Source organism: Trachemys scripta, chromosome 8 (assembly GCF_013100865.1).
Source record: "Trachemys scripta elegans isolate TJP31775 chromosome 8, CAS_Tse_1.0, whole genome shotgun sequence".
Taxonomy (NCBI): Eukaryota; Metazoa; Chordata; order Testudines; family Emydidae; genus Trachemys; species Trachemys scripta.
This window is the reverse complement of record NC_048305.1, coordinates 45,842,731-45,859,274: the sequence shown is the minus strand read 5'-3', so window position 1 is coordinate 45,859,274 and position 16,544 is coordinate 45,842,731. Positions and strand designations below refer to the sequence as shown.

General features: G+C 41.3%; 1 protein-coding gene across 18 annotated transcripts in view; it reads left to right on the top strand.

Annotated features, from left to right (window-relative positions):
* The window catches only part of PRRC2C (proline rich coiled-coil 2C), a 111,476-nt gene that overhangs the window by 68,412 nt on the left and 26,520 nt on the right, over positions 1–16,544 (top strand). For 15 of the 18 annotated variants that reach the window (XM_034779739.1, XM_034779757.1, XM_034779756.1 and 12 more), the window contains 4 exons: positions 6,208–6,297; positions 8,127–8,228; positions 13,321–13,531; positions 14,460–14,663. In XM_034779739.1, the coding sequence (XP_034635630.1) occupies positions 6,208–6,297; positions 8,127–8,228; positions 13,321–13,531; positions 14,460–14,663 (607 nt within the window). The remainder of the gene's footprint in view (positions 1–6,207; positions 6,298–8,126; positions 8,229–13,320; positions 13,532–14,459; positions 14,664–16,544) is intronic. The other 3 variants (XM_034779752.1, XM_034779750.1, XM_034779753.1) reach the window with 2 other exon arrangements.

Below are 16,544 nucleotides of genomic sequence, written 5' to 3'. Positions count from 1 at the left end.
AACAGTTTACCTAAATATTCCTTGCCCTCTCAGTTCAAATTTCGCTCATTATTGAGATATCATAATAGAGTCCTCCATGAAAAACAGGTAGACAAATCTTAAATTTCGTGTATAAAACCAAGCAGAAAAGCTATATTTAGAAGAAAAGCTTTCAAGCTTTTTTAAAACATTACCCAAAGCAAAACACAAATCTCTGCAGACCACCTTTGAGGTAGTGGCGCCATCAATTTCAAATCTAGTTTTTAAAGTAGTTTTAGGTCTCATGCCTGTCCCTAAGTTCCTCTGCCAGCTTTTGTTTTCCAGCCACATTTTTGTGTCTTTAAAATGTTTTTCTCCTCTTATTCCTTGGGGAGGACCCAGCCAAAGTGAAACTGACTGTACAAGGAAAAAAGATGATGGCTATACAGTTCTCTCAAATGCACAAAGTAAAACCAAATTAAAAATAGGGGGAAATTACATCCCTTGCTGTCTTCTAAATCTAAATAAATAAACCACACTGTCCTCTCCACCTCTTCCAGAAATCACTAAAATGATATGTATACCACATCTTGCAATTCAGAAGTACAGTCGACAAGATCGGTCTTACCAGTTTTAAAAGTAATGGAATCCATCTGGTACTGACTTGTAGTTAATGGAAGTTGGCTCTTTAAAAGAAGTTAAAATGTCCCAATGGGACTGGGAAATTGCTTAATTTACAGCCTAAAATGGATGAGCATTTAACAACCTCCTTGGCTTGGACACTCACCTCATGCCAGAAACAAGTCAAACTTCTTTTCAGATAGTACATAATTTAGCTTTAAACCAGCCTTTTCCTTCACAGCAAGTTCTCTTCTCAGTGCCAGCTCCTCTCTCTCTCTGTCTCTCGGCTTCTAGATTAGTCTCAGCTTTGTACAGCATTCTCCTTCTTTTTGGCAATTTAGGATAGCTGGGAAAGTTGGCCCCTCTGGTTGCCCATACAAGTTAAAAGAAGGCTTACACATATACTTCTCATTTTTTCTTGTGATATTGCTTTGGAATTTTATTTAGATAAATGGAAATTATTTTATTGGTTTCTTCAGTATAACATTAATAAAGATAAATAACATCCTTGATCTACAGAAGGCGAAGACAATCATGTAGAGCGAAGAGGAAGTACTTTTTTAGTCTAAAAAAAAAAAAAAAAAGACAACCTTTAAACTTTGCTTTTAGTGTTGTAGCCGTGTTGGTCCCAGAATATTAGAGACACAAAGTGGGTGAGGTAATATATTTTATTGGACCAACTCCTGTTGGTGAAAGACACAAGCTTTTGAGCTACAGCTTCTTCGGATCTGGAGATGGTACTCTGTGTCGTCATAGCTAAGGCTAAGATTTTGTCATGGTTATTTTTAGTAAAAGTCATGGGCAATAAACAAAAATTCATAGAACCCATGACCTGTCTGTTACTCTTGCTGCGGCTCCATGGTTTCCCCCGCCACCGTAGTAGCTAGGAGCTGTGGGGTTCCCCCTCTGCTCTCGGCAGCTGGAAGCTGCAGGGTGACGATATATCCCAAAGAGAAAATGGGACACCCCCAGCCGCTCGCCCAAGGCATTCTTCCCCCCCTCCCCCTGCGAGGCTGTCGCCCATTGCTGGAACCCTGAGGAGGACCCCCTCAGGAGTCTTGTCACCTGTCGCTGGAACCTTGCAGGGGGCTGCTTGTCGCTGCTATCGCCTGTCACTGGAACCCTGCCAGGGTCCCACTGGCTGTCAGCTCAAGAGTCCCACAACCCCTGGGTTGAAGCAGAGAACGTCGGGGAGGTCTCTGGAAGGGTTCTGTGACTTCTTCTGTGACATAAACGTAGCCTTAATCATAACTAAATAAAAGGTGGAACAGATTTAGTGTAAATAGTTAACATATTGTAAGAGACCATTTAAGGTGAAGTGGCCAGTTAACACCTCTGCAGGACAAAAATGGAGTTAGTGGGTTAGGGCTTGGCTGCACTACAAAATTAAGTTGACTTAAGTCCAGGTACAGCCATCTGCAGTAATTAAAGCAGTGTTTCACATCCACATTATGGGCATGGCTACGCTTGCAGATGTGAGTTAAACCAGCCCTCGGAGAGCACAGTAGGAAAAGCTCTGCAGTGTGTCCACACTGTCAGATTCAAGCGTACTGGCGTGCCCACATTAGCAGCTCTTGCAATGCGACAGAGAGCAGTGCATTCTGGTAGCTATCCCAGCATGCAAGTGGCTGCAACGTGCTTTTCAAATGGGAGGGGGGAGTGGAGTGTGACAGGGAGTGTGGGGGGGGGAGTGGGTTTTTGGGGAGCAGAGAGCATGTCAGCATGCTGTCTTGTAAGTTCAGACAGCAGCAGACCCCCCCTCGCCTCTCTCACACACACTCACAGCAACAACATTCCACACTAATGGTTGCTTTGTCCGAAAGCAGATAAGCATGTCGACTGTCAGAAACAGAGCTTTGCAAGGGTATATCCGCAAGAGTGGCCATTTGACTTAAGGGGATTATGGGAAGTTTCCAGAGGCCAATCAAAGCGCAGTAATGCAACACCTCATTCACACTGATGCTGGGACATTTCAGCTGAGGCACAGAAAGCATTATGCTTCTCATGGAGCTGGATTACCAGGAGCACTCCAGCTGCAAAGTCCAGACGCTCTAAGTGCCTTGCCAGTGTGGACAGGTCGTGAGTTAGGGCGCCTGGGACTGCTTTAATGCGCTCTAACTTGCAAGTGTAGCCAAGACCTGTGCTGCTTCTGTCTTTTGTGCATTTCCTCACCTGGAGTGCTTCCACTGACTGAAGTGGGGCATTGTGGGGCACTGACAGCTGGAGCCCCACCATCCTGGGGCTGACAGCCCCACACAGGGCTCACAGCTGGAGCCCCCTTGACCCGAGGCTGACAACCCAAACTGTCAGTCCAGAGCAGGGCTCACAGCTGGAGTGTAGTCTGCAAGTGCGCAACTGGAGCCAGGATTCTGGGAGCTGCCAGGGTCTCCACACTGCAGCAGCAGCCCTGGGAGCCACATCTGCAACCAGGATTCTTGGCACTACTAGGCTCCCATCTCAAGGACAGGGAGCCTACCAGTGGTGAAATTGACATTCATTGACAATAACAGCTGCTGTTGTTTCATATTCAGGCTCCAGCTGTCACTCTATCTCTGTCCTCTTCCTCAAAGTTAGCCTGCATAATACCTTCAAAAGACAACCCCGGAAGCTTAAATTCATAACTTTGCTAGACATTCAAAATCATGGTTTTAATAAAGACACTGGATTTAGGCTTCATTACAGCATTCTAGCCCCATAACCTCCACTTTTTGTCCTGACTGCTGAGGTGTTACCTGGCCACTTCACCTTAAATTGTCTTTTACAATAGGTTAGCTACTTATGCTAAACCATCTGTTCCACTTTGTATTTATCTATAACACTGAGTACCTTTCACAGACCTGAAGAGCTCTGTGTAGCTTGAAAGCTTGTCTTTTTCACCAACACAAATTGGTCTAATAAAATATTTTACCTCACCCACCTTGCGTTTCTAGCTACCTTTAATTTTTAGTTCAGTAAAAAAATTCTTCCAACAAGAAGGGTGTTGCCTAAACAGACAGTTGGTGCATTGTTTCTTGTAGTTAAGACACTTGATTGGTATTCTAGGCCAACGTCCTGAAGGCACTTAACTTCTGTTGGGTTATTTAAATATATTTGATTGTAAAATTCAAGCATATGTGCAATTTTATTGTCTCAAAGAATGGTAGGTTGATAGAAATCCTAGATTTTAAATGCCTCAACAGCTTCACAAGGAAGAAGTTTAAATGTGAAGCATCTACTGTCAGTTCTGTCTGCCATCTCCCTGGCAGTTTGATATTCATTGATTTAGTGACTGTGTACCTTTGCATTCTGATTCGCACCCTTCCTGATGAAGTTGGTCAAGTCTTTCTGAAACAAGAACAAGATACCCTTCCTTTGGTTGTGCTGATGACTTCTTGGGGGTTTAATCAATATCTTGGTAGTGACTATCACAGCCTTGAGAAATGCAGTGGGTATACACCTGTTTTCATGGGTAGGCAGTGGGCTTGATCCTCCACTGTTACTAGTTCAGTGTAATTACACTGGCATAATATGAAGAATCAGATCTCTTATTGTCATAAAGACTTATAACTTAGTAAGTGGCAAATACAGCAGTGTTGCTAGTGAAAGTGAACTCATTTCAGTCTTGTCCCAAACAATGTTCAGTCCTGTAAGAGTGAAGATAATGAGAAGCCTGATGCAGGCTCTTTGCACCTTTTAGAAGTTACTTTGGTTTTGACATGTAAAGCACCTAACTTTACAATGCCTGCTAGAACATCTCTGTTCAGGCTGCTAGGACAGCAGTTCTCAAACTTTTGTACTGGTGACCCCATTCAAATAGCAAGCTTCTGAGTGCGACCCGCCCCCCTTATAAATTAAAAACACACTTTTTTTTATATTTAACACCATTATAAATGCTGGATGCGAAGCAGGGTTTTGGGTGGAGGCTGACAGCTCATGACCCCCCATTTAATAACCTTGCAACCCCCTGAGGGGTGCCGACCCCCCAGTTTGAGAACCCCTGTGCTAGGATCTTTGGATCAGGTTCTACAAGTGACTACTCCAGTGAATACTGCATCCTGAGATCATACTTGGAAAAGTGTGGTCAGAAGTATGTATACCATGTACTTTGACAACCAGAGGACGACAAGAACAAAACCATATTATTCAAGTTATTTCTCTTCACCAACCCTAGTAGGGAGTGGTGGCAGTGGATACCAACTCAATGGCGAGACCTCATTGGAAGCCAATATCAATACAGAGAACACAGAGCAGGAATTTCAGATCAATATCAAGCAACATACCTAGCTTGTTCCCTGGAAATGTTCCTGCAGGAAGTCATCACCTAATGAGGATTGAGGACAATGACTTTATTGAACAAAGGGGGATGTATGTACAGTATCCTGGCAATCACTGGCGGCAGCTAGTTCAGTTAAAAGTGAACCTTGGATCTTAGTGCAGGGAAACCTAAATAGGAGGGCAGGTGAGCGCAGCAGAATGATCCTGGATAAGGAAAACTGGAACTTTTATCCTCATCTATACCATGAAATCACTTTCCAGGCAGAAAAATCCAAGGGGGAAATCATCCATCGTCCATGGAAAAATCCCATAAAAGGTACTTTCCAGAAGGGATTCCAGGAACAATGGCAGTTGACTGTCTCTCCACTAGTATTGGGCCAAGGATCATCTTTATACTTTTCCCCAATATTTCTGAACTCAGGAAGTGTTTTTAAAAAGTTAGTCTCACATAGTAATTAGCAGACCTAGAAATGGCAATTTGGTCCTCCTTTTGGTTCCAGACAAGACCCAACATCCTCTTGCAAGGACTAATTCTACACATCTTATCTAGTCGCACTCGGCATGGTAGTATAGCTTTAGAAAAGGAATCCTGGAGACAGAAATGCTGTTTGGAAGAGGGTATTAAAACCTGGCTTTGTATTCCCAAGAGTTGGGTTTGAATGCTCATACAAGAATTTTAATGACTTCAGGAACTAGTGCGAGGAGTGTTTCATCCTGTAATGAGCTAGTAAAAATTCATAATTTTTTGCTTTGAGTTGACTTCTTAGTTACCTTTTTAAAACTTGCTAAGATCTTGCCATTTCCACATCAGTTTCTTTCACTGGCCACTTGCCACCAGTGAAATTTCTTGTATGTGCACTTTGATTTCTCCACCTGTTCATCTTTTCAGAAAAAGTCTCAGCCCTTTAGAGGAAAAGTGCATATTCATCCCTTCCATTCTTTTTTTTTTTTTTTAATCTGGAGAGCCTTCTCTTTCATCTGCTTACTTAAGAAACATCTAATCTTATTTTATACTGTTTTCTTCTGTTTTATAGCCGTGTGCCTAATATTAAAAGTTGTATTTAACTTCTAAAAGTTATCATCTGAACCACATACATGATTAAAGGCGAGGCTTTTCTGGGATATGCTGCCTCTGACAGAGCTGAAATTTTCCACATATTCTTCTAGTGCAAAGTAACTCAGCAGTGAGAATTGCTGAACATGCCTTCTGAGAAAATAAATTAATAGGTGTGATGAAATTCTGTCGTCATACTGCTTGGTGAACTGCCTCTATGTAAAAGATAGTCAGACCACTGTCTGAAAAGACTAAGCCTGAGACTAGAAAACCTAGTTTAGATAGGGGGTTCATTTTAATGGACTTATTTTTCTTCACAGGAGTCTGTGACAGACTACACTACACCTTCTTCTCATCCTAACAGTGTGGCTGCTAGCAGTACAAAAATGGAGGAGACTTTGGTGACTAATGTAAGTCTATTGTAGTGAATCTCTTGACTTAGGACAGGGAAAATGTATTTATACTCGTCTTGCTTTTTAAAAGCACAGAATGTTACATTCAGTTAGCTATTAATTAGGTTTCCATTATGTTAACCAGCTGCTCATTGTGTAATTCCACTGGGGGGGGGGGGGAAACCAACAACTTAGTTTGGTTAGTACCTGTCTGAGTTCTTTGTGTGTTACATGGTGTTTCTTGTTTTTAAATAATGAAAAATTTGGAAGCCTATGTAAGGGAAAGATATTTTTAGAGGATACTTGAAAAGAGATGGGTTCAAGATTCAGGAAGACAGTTCCAGATAGCAGGAATTAGAGAAGTTACCCTCAACAGCATTTGTGAGACTAAGGGAAAGAAGAGGCCTGTCTGTACTAGTAGTTAGAGATGGAGTCTGTAAGCTAGGCTAAGGAAAGTCCCCTATAGAATTATTTTGATCTGGATCCTGAAATTAATTGTGGCTATCAAATGTGAGGGAACCAACTTAGTGGAGTATTTAAAGTAGACAGCAGAGTTCAATGATAAAGCTTGAAGTACTTCCCACAAAGACAGCAATCCTGGCTTTGTGGGATTTGTTGTCTGTATTAGTTTCTCTTATGGTGAGAGAGAGAGTACTAATTAGCATATGACTCATAGTGACTTCAAATGTATCTTGAACTCGGTGGGTCTCTGTCAAGCGTAGGAACCTGGATCTTGTCATTCTGCTATTTTGAGCAAAGCAAATATAACTAGCTCAGAGTTGACTGGATTTGGGGGAATTGTGACAGGTCCTATTCCTACATCTCTCCCGAAAGAGCTTATAATTTTAAAATAAACTTTATTCCTATTCAGTGAATTTAGTGATAGCAACATCCTTAATGCATTTTTGTGGTAATGGTGTTTGTAACTACTCCTGCGCACCTCTTCCATTCATAATGCTGTGATTTTTTTTTTTTTTTTTTGGTGCTATTCGTTAGTGGTAGACTCCTATCATAGGCAAAATATGATACTTTGTCTTGTAATTCCTTGGTCTTGCTGATCTTGTTGTATTGCCTTGTTGCCTGGTAGAGTTGGATACACACATAGGAAATATGGTCTCCCAGCAACAACAGATTCGTGCTTTTGTCTAGTTTCAAAGTTTCAGTACATGTATTTTGAGATTAATCTCATTATGTGGCAGCTCTGTATGCTCTGTGCCTAAACTAAGAGTTGGTGATAGACAGGAATAAGAGACTATTACTGTACCAAGGATTATAGCAACACTTTCTCAGATCTTGTGTTTAGGACCTTGAGCAAATCCATCATTAGCTTTTTCTTGTGCAACAATTGATTGCATTTTGTCAAATTTGCATTCTTTCTCCTAAACTTCGCCTTTGTATGAGAGTCCTATTGAAAGAGGGCTAGGAAACTAGAAATAGGCATATGCAAGCATTAGTTGCCAAGTATAGTTTTGCTTATTTTGTGGTCCATCTCAGAGTTTGGATCCTAATAGGGCCAGGCTTGATTTGGGAATAATTTTGTACCCCATTGAACTAAAAATACATTTTGGGCTAAATTCCCAAAGAGCTAAATGACATTTGACTATACAGAAAACATTGGTGCATGGACAAATAAGCCTGCAGTCACTCTCAGAGATGACCGGTATTACATGAACACATATTAAATAACCTTTCCCCTCCAAATTTTCATCCTAGTTTGTCAAAACATCCCTGCTAAAAGCTCAAGCCTTGAAGAAAAATTAATTTATTAGCACCGCTTGAGCATGTGCTCTTAAGGGGCTTTTGTAGCAGACTTAGTTAGAATGTGATGTGTGTTGCCTGCCTTTCAGGTGCCCCTGCCCCACACCCTTCCCCTCCCTAGGAGGGAGACTCTACAACAGAGCTCCAGCCTAACTCCAGTTTCTCCCGCTACCGTGGACCTCACCCTCAAGGTATGTACCACATCCCTCTAAGGGTCATTTTCTTGCATGCAAGGGAAAAAGATAATGGAGAACTTGCTGGTGAACCTTTTTAGAGCCTTCCTTTGTTTCCTCTTCTGAACTGCTTTTGCATATAAACAGATGGCTGAAACAAAAGGGTGTATCAAAGGGAATGCATTAAATTACAAATCTCTTTAACCCCATTTTGCATTAACACTTGGCCTCAATCTTGACTCCCACTACCCTAAGAGTTAATTCTAGGGAGACACATGTAAGAGTGTAAATATTGTGGCATGCTGCTCATGACAGAAACCTGTCATATTTTGACGTTTTGGTGGATAGGTCTGTTTAAAACAAGCTGGTTACAGATTGATGGTTGTACAGGTTTCTAAAAACGGAGTAGTGCGTTGGCTTCAGCAAGCAGTACTTGACTTTCTTAGCTCTTTCCTTTTGATTAGTGATGTGTGACTTGTACAGTTAGATGATTGGAGTAGTAAATAATGACAAGTAGGTTGGCAGTAAGTTATTTTATGTCAACAGCTATTGTCTCATATAAACTAGTACAAAAGTGCTTTGCTATACTTGTGGTGGTTGACATTTCACGCTCCTTTATTGTGCAGTGTGGAGCAAGTATGTGAGAGCATTTGGTCTATGGCATGTATGTAGTCTGATGTTGGGAGGGTTTGGATTGTGTGCTATATAACTCACTAACATTATTAAGCTGGTCTCTGTCCTTTGGCTATAGCATTTTTAGGAGAGTCTATCCTTTCCAGTGCCATAGATGAGTTATGTGATAGTGCTTTTATACACTGAACCTAGTAAAAGCATTGCAACCTCTAATTTTCAGAAGGCAGAATATTGTCCAAACTAGAACTCACTCGAAAGAGGATTGGATGCATAGCTAACTGGCTTTCAAGGAATTTTCATGCAACTCCCAGTGAGAATTTCTCACTGAACTGGTTTTGTGATGGATGAAAGTTTCTTGCCAGTTTTCATGGTCCGTATCCTTACAATACAGCACAACCTAGTGGTGCAACCCTAGTTACTGTTAATTATCCTCCCCTCTTTTTGTTTAAAGTGTCTCAGCCAGGAAAAATATTAGTCTATTTTAAGAAAAAAAGATGTGTGAGGTCAGAACAGTGGTTTTAATTTGGGGAGGTGGTAGAGAAGGAAGAGTAATTTAGCAAGGGGAACTCTGCTAGCCTGCTAAAATTTGAAATGTAATTTATTATTTATAATCTAACTTTCTGGTGTCTGGAAGCACTTTTTTAAATTGTTACCTTTAAATGTTAAACTTAATAGCACAACATCTGGAAATACGTAGTTCATTCACTAAACCCTTGTTACAAATAGGATTATTACCCATAGTGAGAGCACAGTTTCACACCTGAGCAGAGTGAGTTCCTTTTGTGTATATTTTCTTGTCCTGTAACTTTGTTGGGGCACCTCTATACCAGGGTGATTTAATTGTCCTAATAAACACTTGATAGATGATAGCTATCTCCACAGTAGGTCTGATGAGGAATTTTGTCTAAAATCTATGCTGCAGTGCTTTGAGTCTACAACATTTTGGGAAGCCTTTTTCCCCCCGTATCATGCCATCTACTCAGACATTCAGGGTTTGCATCTCTTCCTGCAAATACCAAAGGCAGTTCACACTTTTTCAGGGCATTCTAGGACTTGAGCATGCCCCTACCATCTTCATACCAGAGTCACTGGTACCCAAACAGAACATTGCTACTATTCTCCCATCCTATTGAATGTAATCCTTGCTTTTAAAAGCTGCTTTGAGGGCAGCAGTGAGCATTATCTTCCAACTCTCCTCCCTTAGAGGAACAAGAGTTTCTAGGCTTTTCTTCTGGAATGGAATAACCCTCCAGCCTCCTCTCTTGTTCCTCCATTCCCTATCATAGCATTCCATCTGCAAGGAGATCCTCTCAGAAGAAACGGGAGGGGGAGGGGGCAGGGGACTCTGCCACAATTGCTCCTTTCTCTGGGCTTCACTCTGCCAGGGAAAGATACTCCAAGTGGAAGGCTTGTTGGGATCTCTGCTTCCATCACATCAACCAAGACTTCTCGGGAGACACCTTTGCAAAGACAGGTCAGCCATGTTAGGACTTAGCCAGGCCTTTGCTGATCAAGGGCTCTTTGCGGGGGAAGTTCACAATCCTCTTAAACTTCCCTGTCCAACATACTTCTAAATTCCAGAGTTGCATCTAAATGTTCTAAGTGAGTAACCGAGTAAAGGAATCTGCCTCTGTTTCTGTCCTTGCTCACAGAAACTGTTTTTTCTTAGGGAAGTTTTCTCTTCCTCTGCAATCATTTATTGACTTCTGAATGCTGGGACCCTGGAGCACTTGAGTTGGCTAAGGCCCAAACAGTATTAACAGGTGAGAGGCCTCAGGTTGACCGTTGTGTTTTCCGTGCCCCCACTATCCAACACACCCCCTGTCCCCTGGATGAAAAAAACCACAAAGATCCAAAAAACAGAGAGAGAGAAGGTAAAATCCTTCTGGATGCTCTTGCTGCTTCTTTGAGGTCTTAGAATTGAGAGAACTTCTTTCTCCCAAACATGTTTGAAACATTTGGTATGAGGGAGAGAGGTAGCATGGATACTCCCTGGAATTTCACATCCCTTCATCCTTTCTCTGATCTTGAGAGGCGATGAGAAACTTAACATTCTGCAGGAGCCCTAATCCTACAGCTAGGAAAACAAAGCCTAAAGAAGGAAGCTGTTCAGGACTCTGCTGCATGCTCTTCATAGTTAGAGAAAGGGTCGGGTGGAGTCTTGGCCAATCTGGTCCCAGAGGGTGAATAGGGTTGATAAAAGACAAAATTCAGGATGACGATTCTAGCTTCTGCTATCACTGGAACCACTCCATGAGACCTTCCAACATCAATGGACCTGGCAAAAGTTTATTAACATATTCTGGTCTGACCCTTGTCACAGACATTTGTTCAGTTTGACTCCAGAAATTGCCAATATTAGTTTAAAAAAAACTACTTGTCTGTCATCTTCCCCTATGGTGTTTACAAAGGTAATGATAGTGATATAGCCTGGCTGAGGAAGCTAAGGTCTTAGATATATCTATTCTTACCAGGTTTGTGACAAACTTGTTCTCCCTGCTCTCCCTATGAAGATGATCTACCCCAGGATCAGAATAGCATGTGGGTGAGACAATGGCTTACCTACAGGAAAGGTTCCACAAGATCCAGGCACTGAACTCTGAGGTATCAAGGAGCAAAGCGTCATTTATCCATACCTGCAGGTGCTAGGTCTTAGTCTCACTCAGAGATTGCTCCATGTAAAACAGTACATGTGGATGCTTCAAGGAATTTAATTTACTATTAAGAATATAGTTTCCTTACAGTTTTGGGAAATACTCATCTGGTATGAGGGTGGAAGGGGGTGTGAACAAATCTGGCTCACATCTGATATATTTATTAGAAGAGGCTCAGCCTCAGTGCATGTGTTTTATGGGAGGAATCTGTTCCCAAAAGGGAAGTAGTCAAGTCACACATTTTCTATGAAGTGTGTAAAAGCACTTGTGTGGAGGGAAAAGAAACTTGAAATAGTTCTTCCTGTCTGATACCTTTTTACACTTCAACAGTGGAAATTTAAATACAAATTATATTGTTTTTTCTATCATTTTCTATGATGTATAGACAAATAACATAACTTAAATTAGGGACATGCGGACCTAATTTCCGTAAATTTCCAAAGTAGTTGCAGCCATGCTCTGTTATAATCGGAGGTGTGGCCATCAGAGACTACTTGTCCAGTAAGAAGTGCTACATCTCGGTTCAAGTGACTAGACCATTCTGATCAGACTTGTGCATTTTCAGCACTGAATGAGTTTGGTTTGGAACAAGGCACCAAATGAAAATAGTTCCTGCCCTCAACAGTTTGTAATCTGATAAATGAAGAATTGCAACATGGAACCCATAGTCTCCAATGGCTAAACCTCAACATTAAATATGTGGGCATTTGTCATTGTAGAACTTCATGGACCATAATAATTTAAGTTTGTGGCAAGTCTAATTTGAAAATTTATACTAAAATTTCCTTCCCTTTGTCAGTTTAACATACTCCCTCAACATTCTCCCTAGAATTATTGCATGGAATTCAAAGGTTTGCTGTTAAATTATAATAGTGCTAAACTCTTGGGATTTTTTTTTTTTTTTGGCTCCAGTCAACCACTAGGTTGTTTAGATCAGTTTGTGGAACAGCTTAGAAATACATATTTTTTAAACACTTCAAAAACATGTTTGACTCTGACTATATTTGTTGCTATGCAAGATTACATACATCCATGATTACAGAAAGTAGGATTTGACCTTTTTGTGTATTTATTTTTTCCTCTAACATGAGCAGTGGGCATGAGACACTTATATTTGGTACAGTTTCAGCCCCAAATTATTTTCTTTAAGGTTTTAAAATATGCAGCCAAACAAGCATACTAGTTATGTGGTGGTATGTAGTCCTATGTTAAAATTACAAAATAAAATGGACATTATATTCAAATATGCCTTTTTGATAAAAATGATCTTTTTGTACTCCCTTAAATGGTTACGGATCATACTGAAGATAGAAACTTGCGCTTCTGTGGTTGACATTTTTCATTGCAACATGCATCAGCTATGTCCAATCTCAGAAACGCTTTCTTACCTTTTTGCACCAGTGATTATCAAAACCATTTAATTTTAAAGCGAATATTTTTATGGTATTTTAAGCATGTATGAAACAATATATTTCCCTTACTCCCACTCCCCTCCTTGTGGGGGGGGGGGGGGCAGGGAGGAGACAAGTTAGTGTGAGCAAATTTAATCTTGGATACTAAAAATTTAAAATGGTTGATTACTTTTGTCAGTTGGAGCTATTTGGAAGCTCCCACTTAGGGCTATAGGTTTTTTGCATGAACACATAGCATTGTGCAATCATAGTGATCAAATGTTAAGCAAGGAGGCTTGCAGGTAGCCTGTACTTCCTTTTTAACTAAAATGAATTGTTAACTGAAAGACTAACCGAAGAGAGAAAATCTTCTAAATAGCTAACCTGTTTCTCTTTTTAAAAAAGAAAAAACTTCCTTTTTTTCCTAAATAGATGGAGTCTGCACGTAAAGCATGGGAGAATTCTCCAAATGTGGGGGAGAAGAGTTCTCCAATAACCTCAACGGCATCTCCCATAACTGGAGGTAACAGTGGAAGCAGTAGCAGTAGCAGTGGACCAAGTAGTGGCACTTACAGCTCTTTCTCAAGTGCATCAATGCCTCCTATTCCTGTGGCATCAGTTACACCTACAACTTCATTATCAGGTATAACTCTTTACATTGAATATTATGTGTTGCATCACCCCCTTTATCCAGTTTACTTGTGTTACCCTTTGATCATGCCAATCTCATCGCTTTCTTTGAGATTAGATATTGGGTTCTAGTCTGTTCGGTGCAAGCCACAATTTACCAAAACCCACTTATCGGGAGGTCTGATATTTCCCCTATAATTTTACTGCATATCCAGCTGGGGAGAGGGGTTTTTCTTGTTTCCCTTTTCTAGTTGGGTGGATCTGGAAGATACGGTTTAGGAAGCTCCTCTTACCCACCTTCCTCTTCAGCTGGCTGCACAGAATTTTTTGTGTATAATATAGCTCTCCCTCTCCTTGTGGTCTTCTTGTAGCTGGCCTTGGGGAAACCAGTAGCTGTGGCAGCTACCCAGTTCCCACAGTTGCCTGAAAATCTCCAGATTTTGTTTTTCAGTAGTGCTGATTGAGGCCTCTTTGTGGTAGACACTATACAAACATATATATAATATGAGAGTATCTCACAAGACTTTCAGATAACAGGTTTCACTACTGTTATGCACAAACATTAGTAGGAAAGTGTTTGACTCCCACTATAGCTTACAAAAGTGGCAAAAAAATTAAAATTTGGTATCCAATTAAATTTTCTCATATGTGGCCTTTAAAGGGAATGTGTGCTCCAATCCCAGCTAAGGTGACTGAAGAAGGTTTCTTACTATGGCAAACTGATATTCTCTGGATAACTGGAACAGAGAGCGCAATCATGTTTTAAGAAATATTAAGGTTTTGGCACCCCAGCCATACAGCCATCTCTATAAGTACTTTTTTATTATTCACCCTTGCCAGTGGTAGTCGATGCTTCCAACATTTTGTCAGACCTACTCAAAGATAAGTTTCTGAATGATCATTTTAAATCGTTTGATACATGTTTTTTTTCCCCAATCCAGGAGCTGGAACATACACTACCTCTTCACTGAGTACAAAGTCTACAACCACTTCAGATCCTCCTAATATCTGTAAAGTGAAACCACAGCAGTTGCAAACAAACAGCCTTGCTTCTGCTAGTCACTTCTCCCAGCTAAGCTGCATGCCATCCCTCATTGCCCAGCAGCAGCAGAGTCCACAGGTCTATGTGTCTCAGTCTGCAGCAGGTAATAGTGTTTGTGAGGTTGGAAAGGAAAGGTGCTAGCTAGTTCTTTGTTTTCTTTGGAGTTCAGTTAAACAAGTTGGTAGGACTTTAAAAAAAAAAAAATCATAGTACAACTCAGATGAAATTCTCTGAAGTTAGTGATATACTTCTAAGTTATTACATACTCTACGTTCCATTTTTACCACCTGCAGCAAAAACAGAATGACGTATAAGCAGGTATGTAACCTGCCCTCTAACTAGTATTACCTTGTGCATATGTTGTGGTCAAGCCCTGCACAATATGGATATGGAATGGTGTTACATTGACCAACATACTTCAAAAGAAACTTCCATTAAATAAAACAAGTTTGTATCTTCTCTGTATTTATTAATCCCTTTTGCTGTAACCTGCTTTGCATTTTTTAATTTTAAATCTGTATTTGTTTAAACTTAGCCATCTCTGTTTTTAGTCTAATTTTATAAACTCTCTTCAGTGATACCTTTCTCTGACTATAAAGAAACTACACCTCTACCCTGATATAACGTGGTCCTCAGGAGCCAAAAATCCCTACCGCGTTACATGTGAAACCCTGTTATATCGGGGTAGCGGCAGCAGGGCTTCAGCGGTGATTTAAAGAGCCCGGGGCTCTGGCCGCAGGGAGCCCCGGGCCCTTTAAATCGCCAGCCAAGTCCCAGGGTAGCGGCATGGCTCCAGCGATGATTTAAAGGGCCTGGGGCTCCCCGCAGCAGCTGGAGCCCCGAGCCCTATAAATTGTCGCCTGAGCCCCGCTGCTGGAGCCCCGGGGTTACTGAGCTATATGTGAACCTGTGTTATATCTGGTCGCGTTTTATCAGGGTAGAGATGTACATGGGTTTTTTCCTTTAAATTGCATAAATTAACATGTTCACACAATGCTTAGTTATAAAATAGGGCATTTAGAGGTGTGCCCAGTATTTACCATACCACTAAATTTCATGGGATTCAGGATGCATATGCACAATTTATAAATATGCAAAAGCTCAAAGGGCAGGTGGGGCCCACCTTTCACTTGTACATAAGAATGCCATAGTGGTTCAGACCAGTGGGCCATCTAGCCCCGTATCCTGTCTTCTGAGCAGTGGCCGGTGCCAGATACTTCAGAAGAATGAACAGGGCAATTTATCAAGCGATCCCCTGTTTTCCAGCTTCTGGAAGGCAGGGGTTATGTGGCAGACCCAGAGCATGGGGTTGCATCCCTGACCATCTTGACTAATAGCCATTGATGGACCTATCCTTCAAGAACTTGCTTAATTATTTTTTTAAACCAGTTGCGCTTTTGGCCTTCACAACATCTCCTGAAATGAATTCCACGGGTTGACTGTGTGTGGTGTGAGGGAAAAGTACTTCTGTTTATTTCATTGGATTCTTGTGCAGTGGGTACGGGTGAATAACATTTATTCACTTTCTCCATGCCGTTCCTGGTTTTATAGACCTCTATCCTATCCTCCTGCCCCCTTCCCCCCTAAGTTCTCTTTTTTTTTTTAAGATGAACAATCCCTCCCCTTCTATGGGCAGGTCTACACTACAGCAAGGATTGATGCTCTGAGATCAGTCCACCAGTCGATTTAGCGGGTCTGGTAAAGAACCTGCCAAATAGACTGCAGTTCACTCTCCAGTCAACCCCTGTACTCTACCCCCGATGAGAAGAGTAAGGTAAGTCGACGGGAGATTTTCTCCCATCGACCCCCTGTGGTAAGTCGAGCTAAGGTACGTCAACTCCAGCTATGTTATTCATGTAGCTGGAGTTGCGTAGCGTAAGTCGACTTACCGCGGTAGTTAGACATAGCCTATGGAAACTGTTCCATACCCCTAATCCTTTGTTGCCCTTCTCTGTAATTTTCTGGTTCTAATATCTTCTTTGAG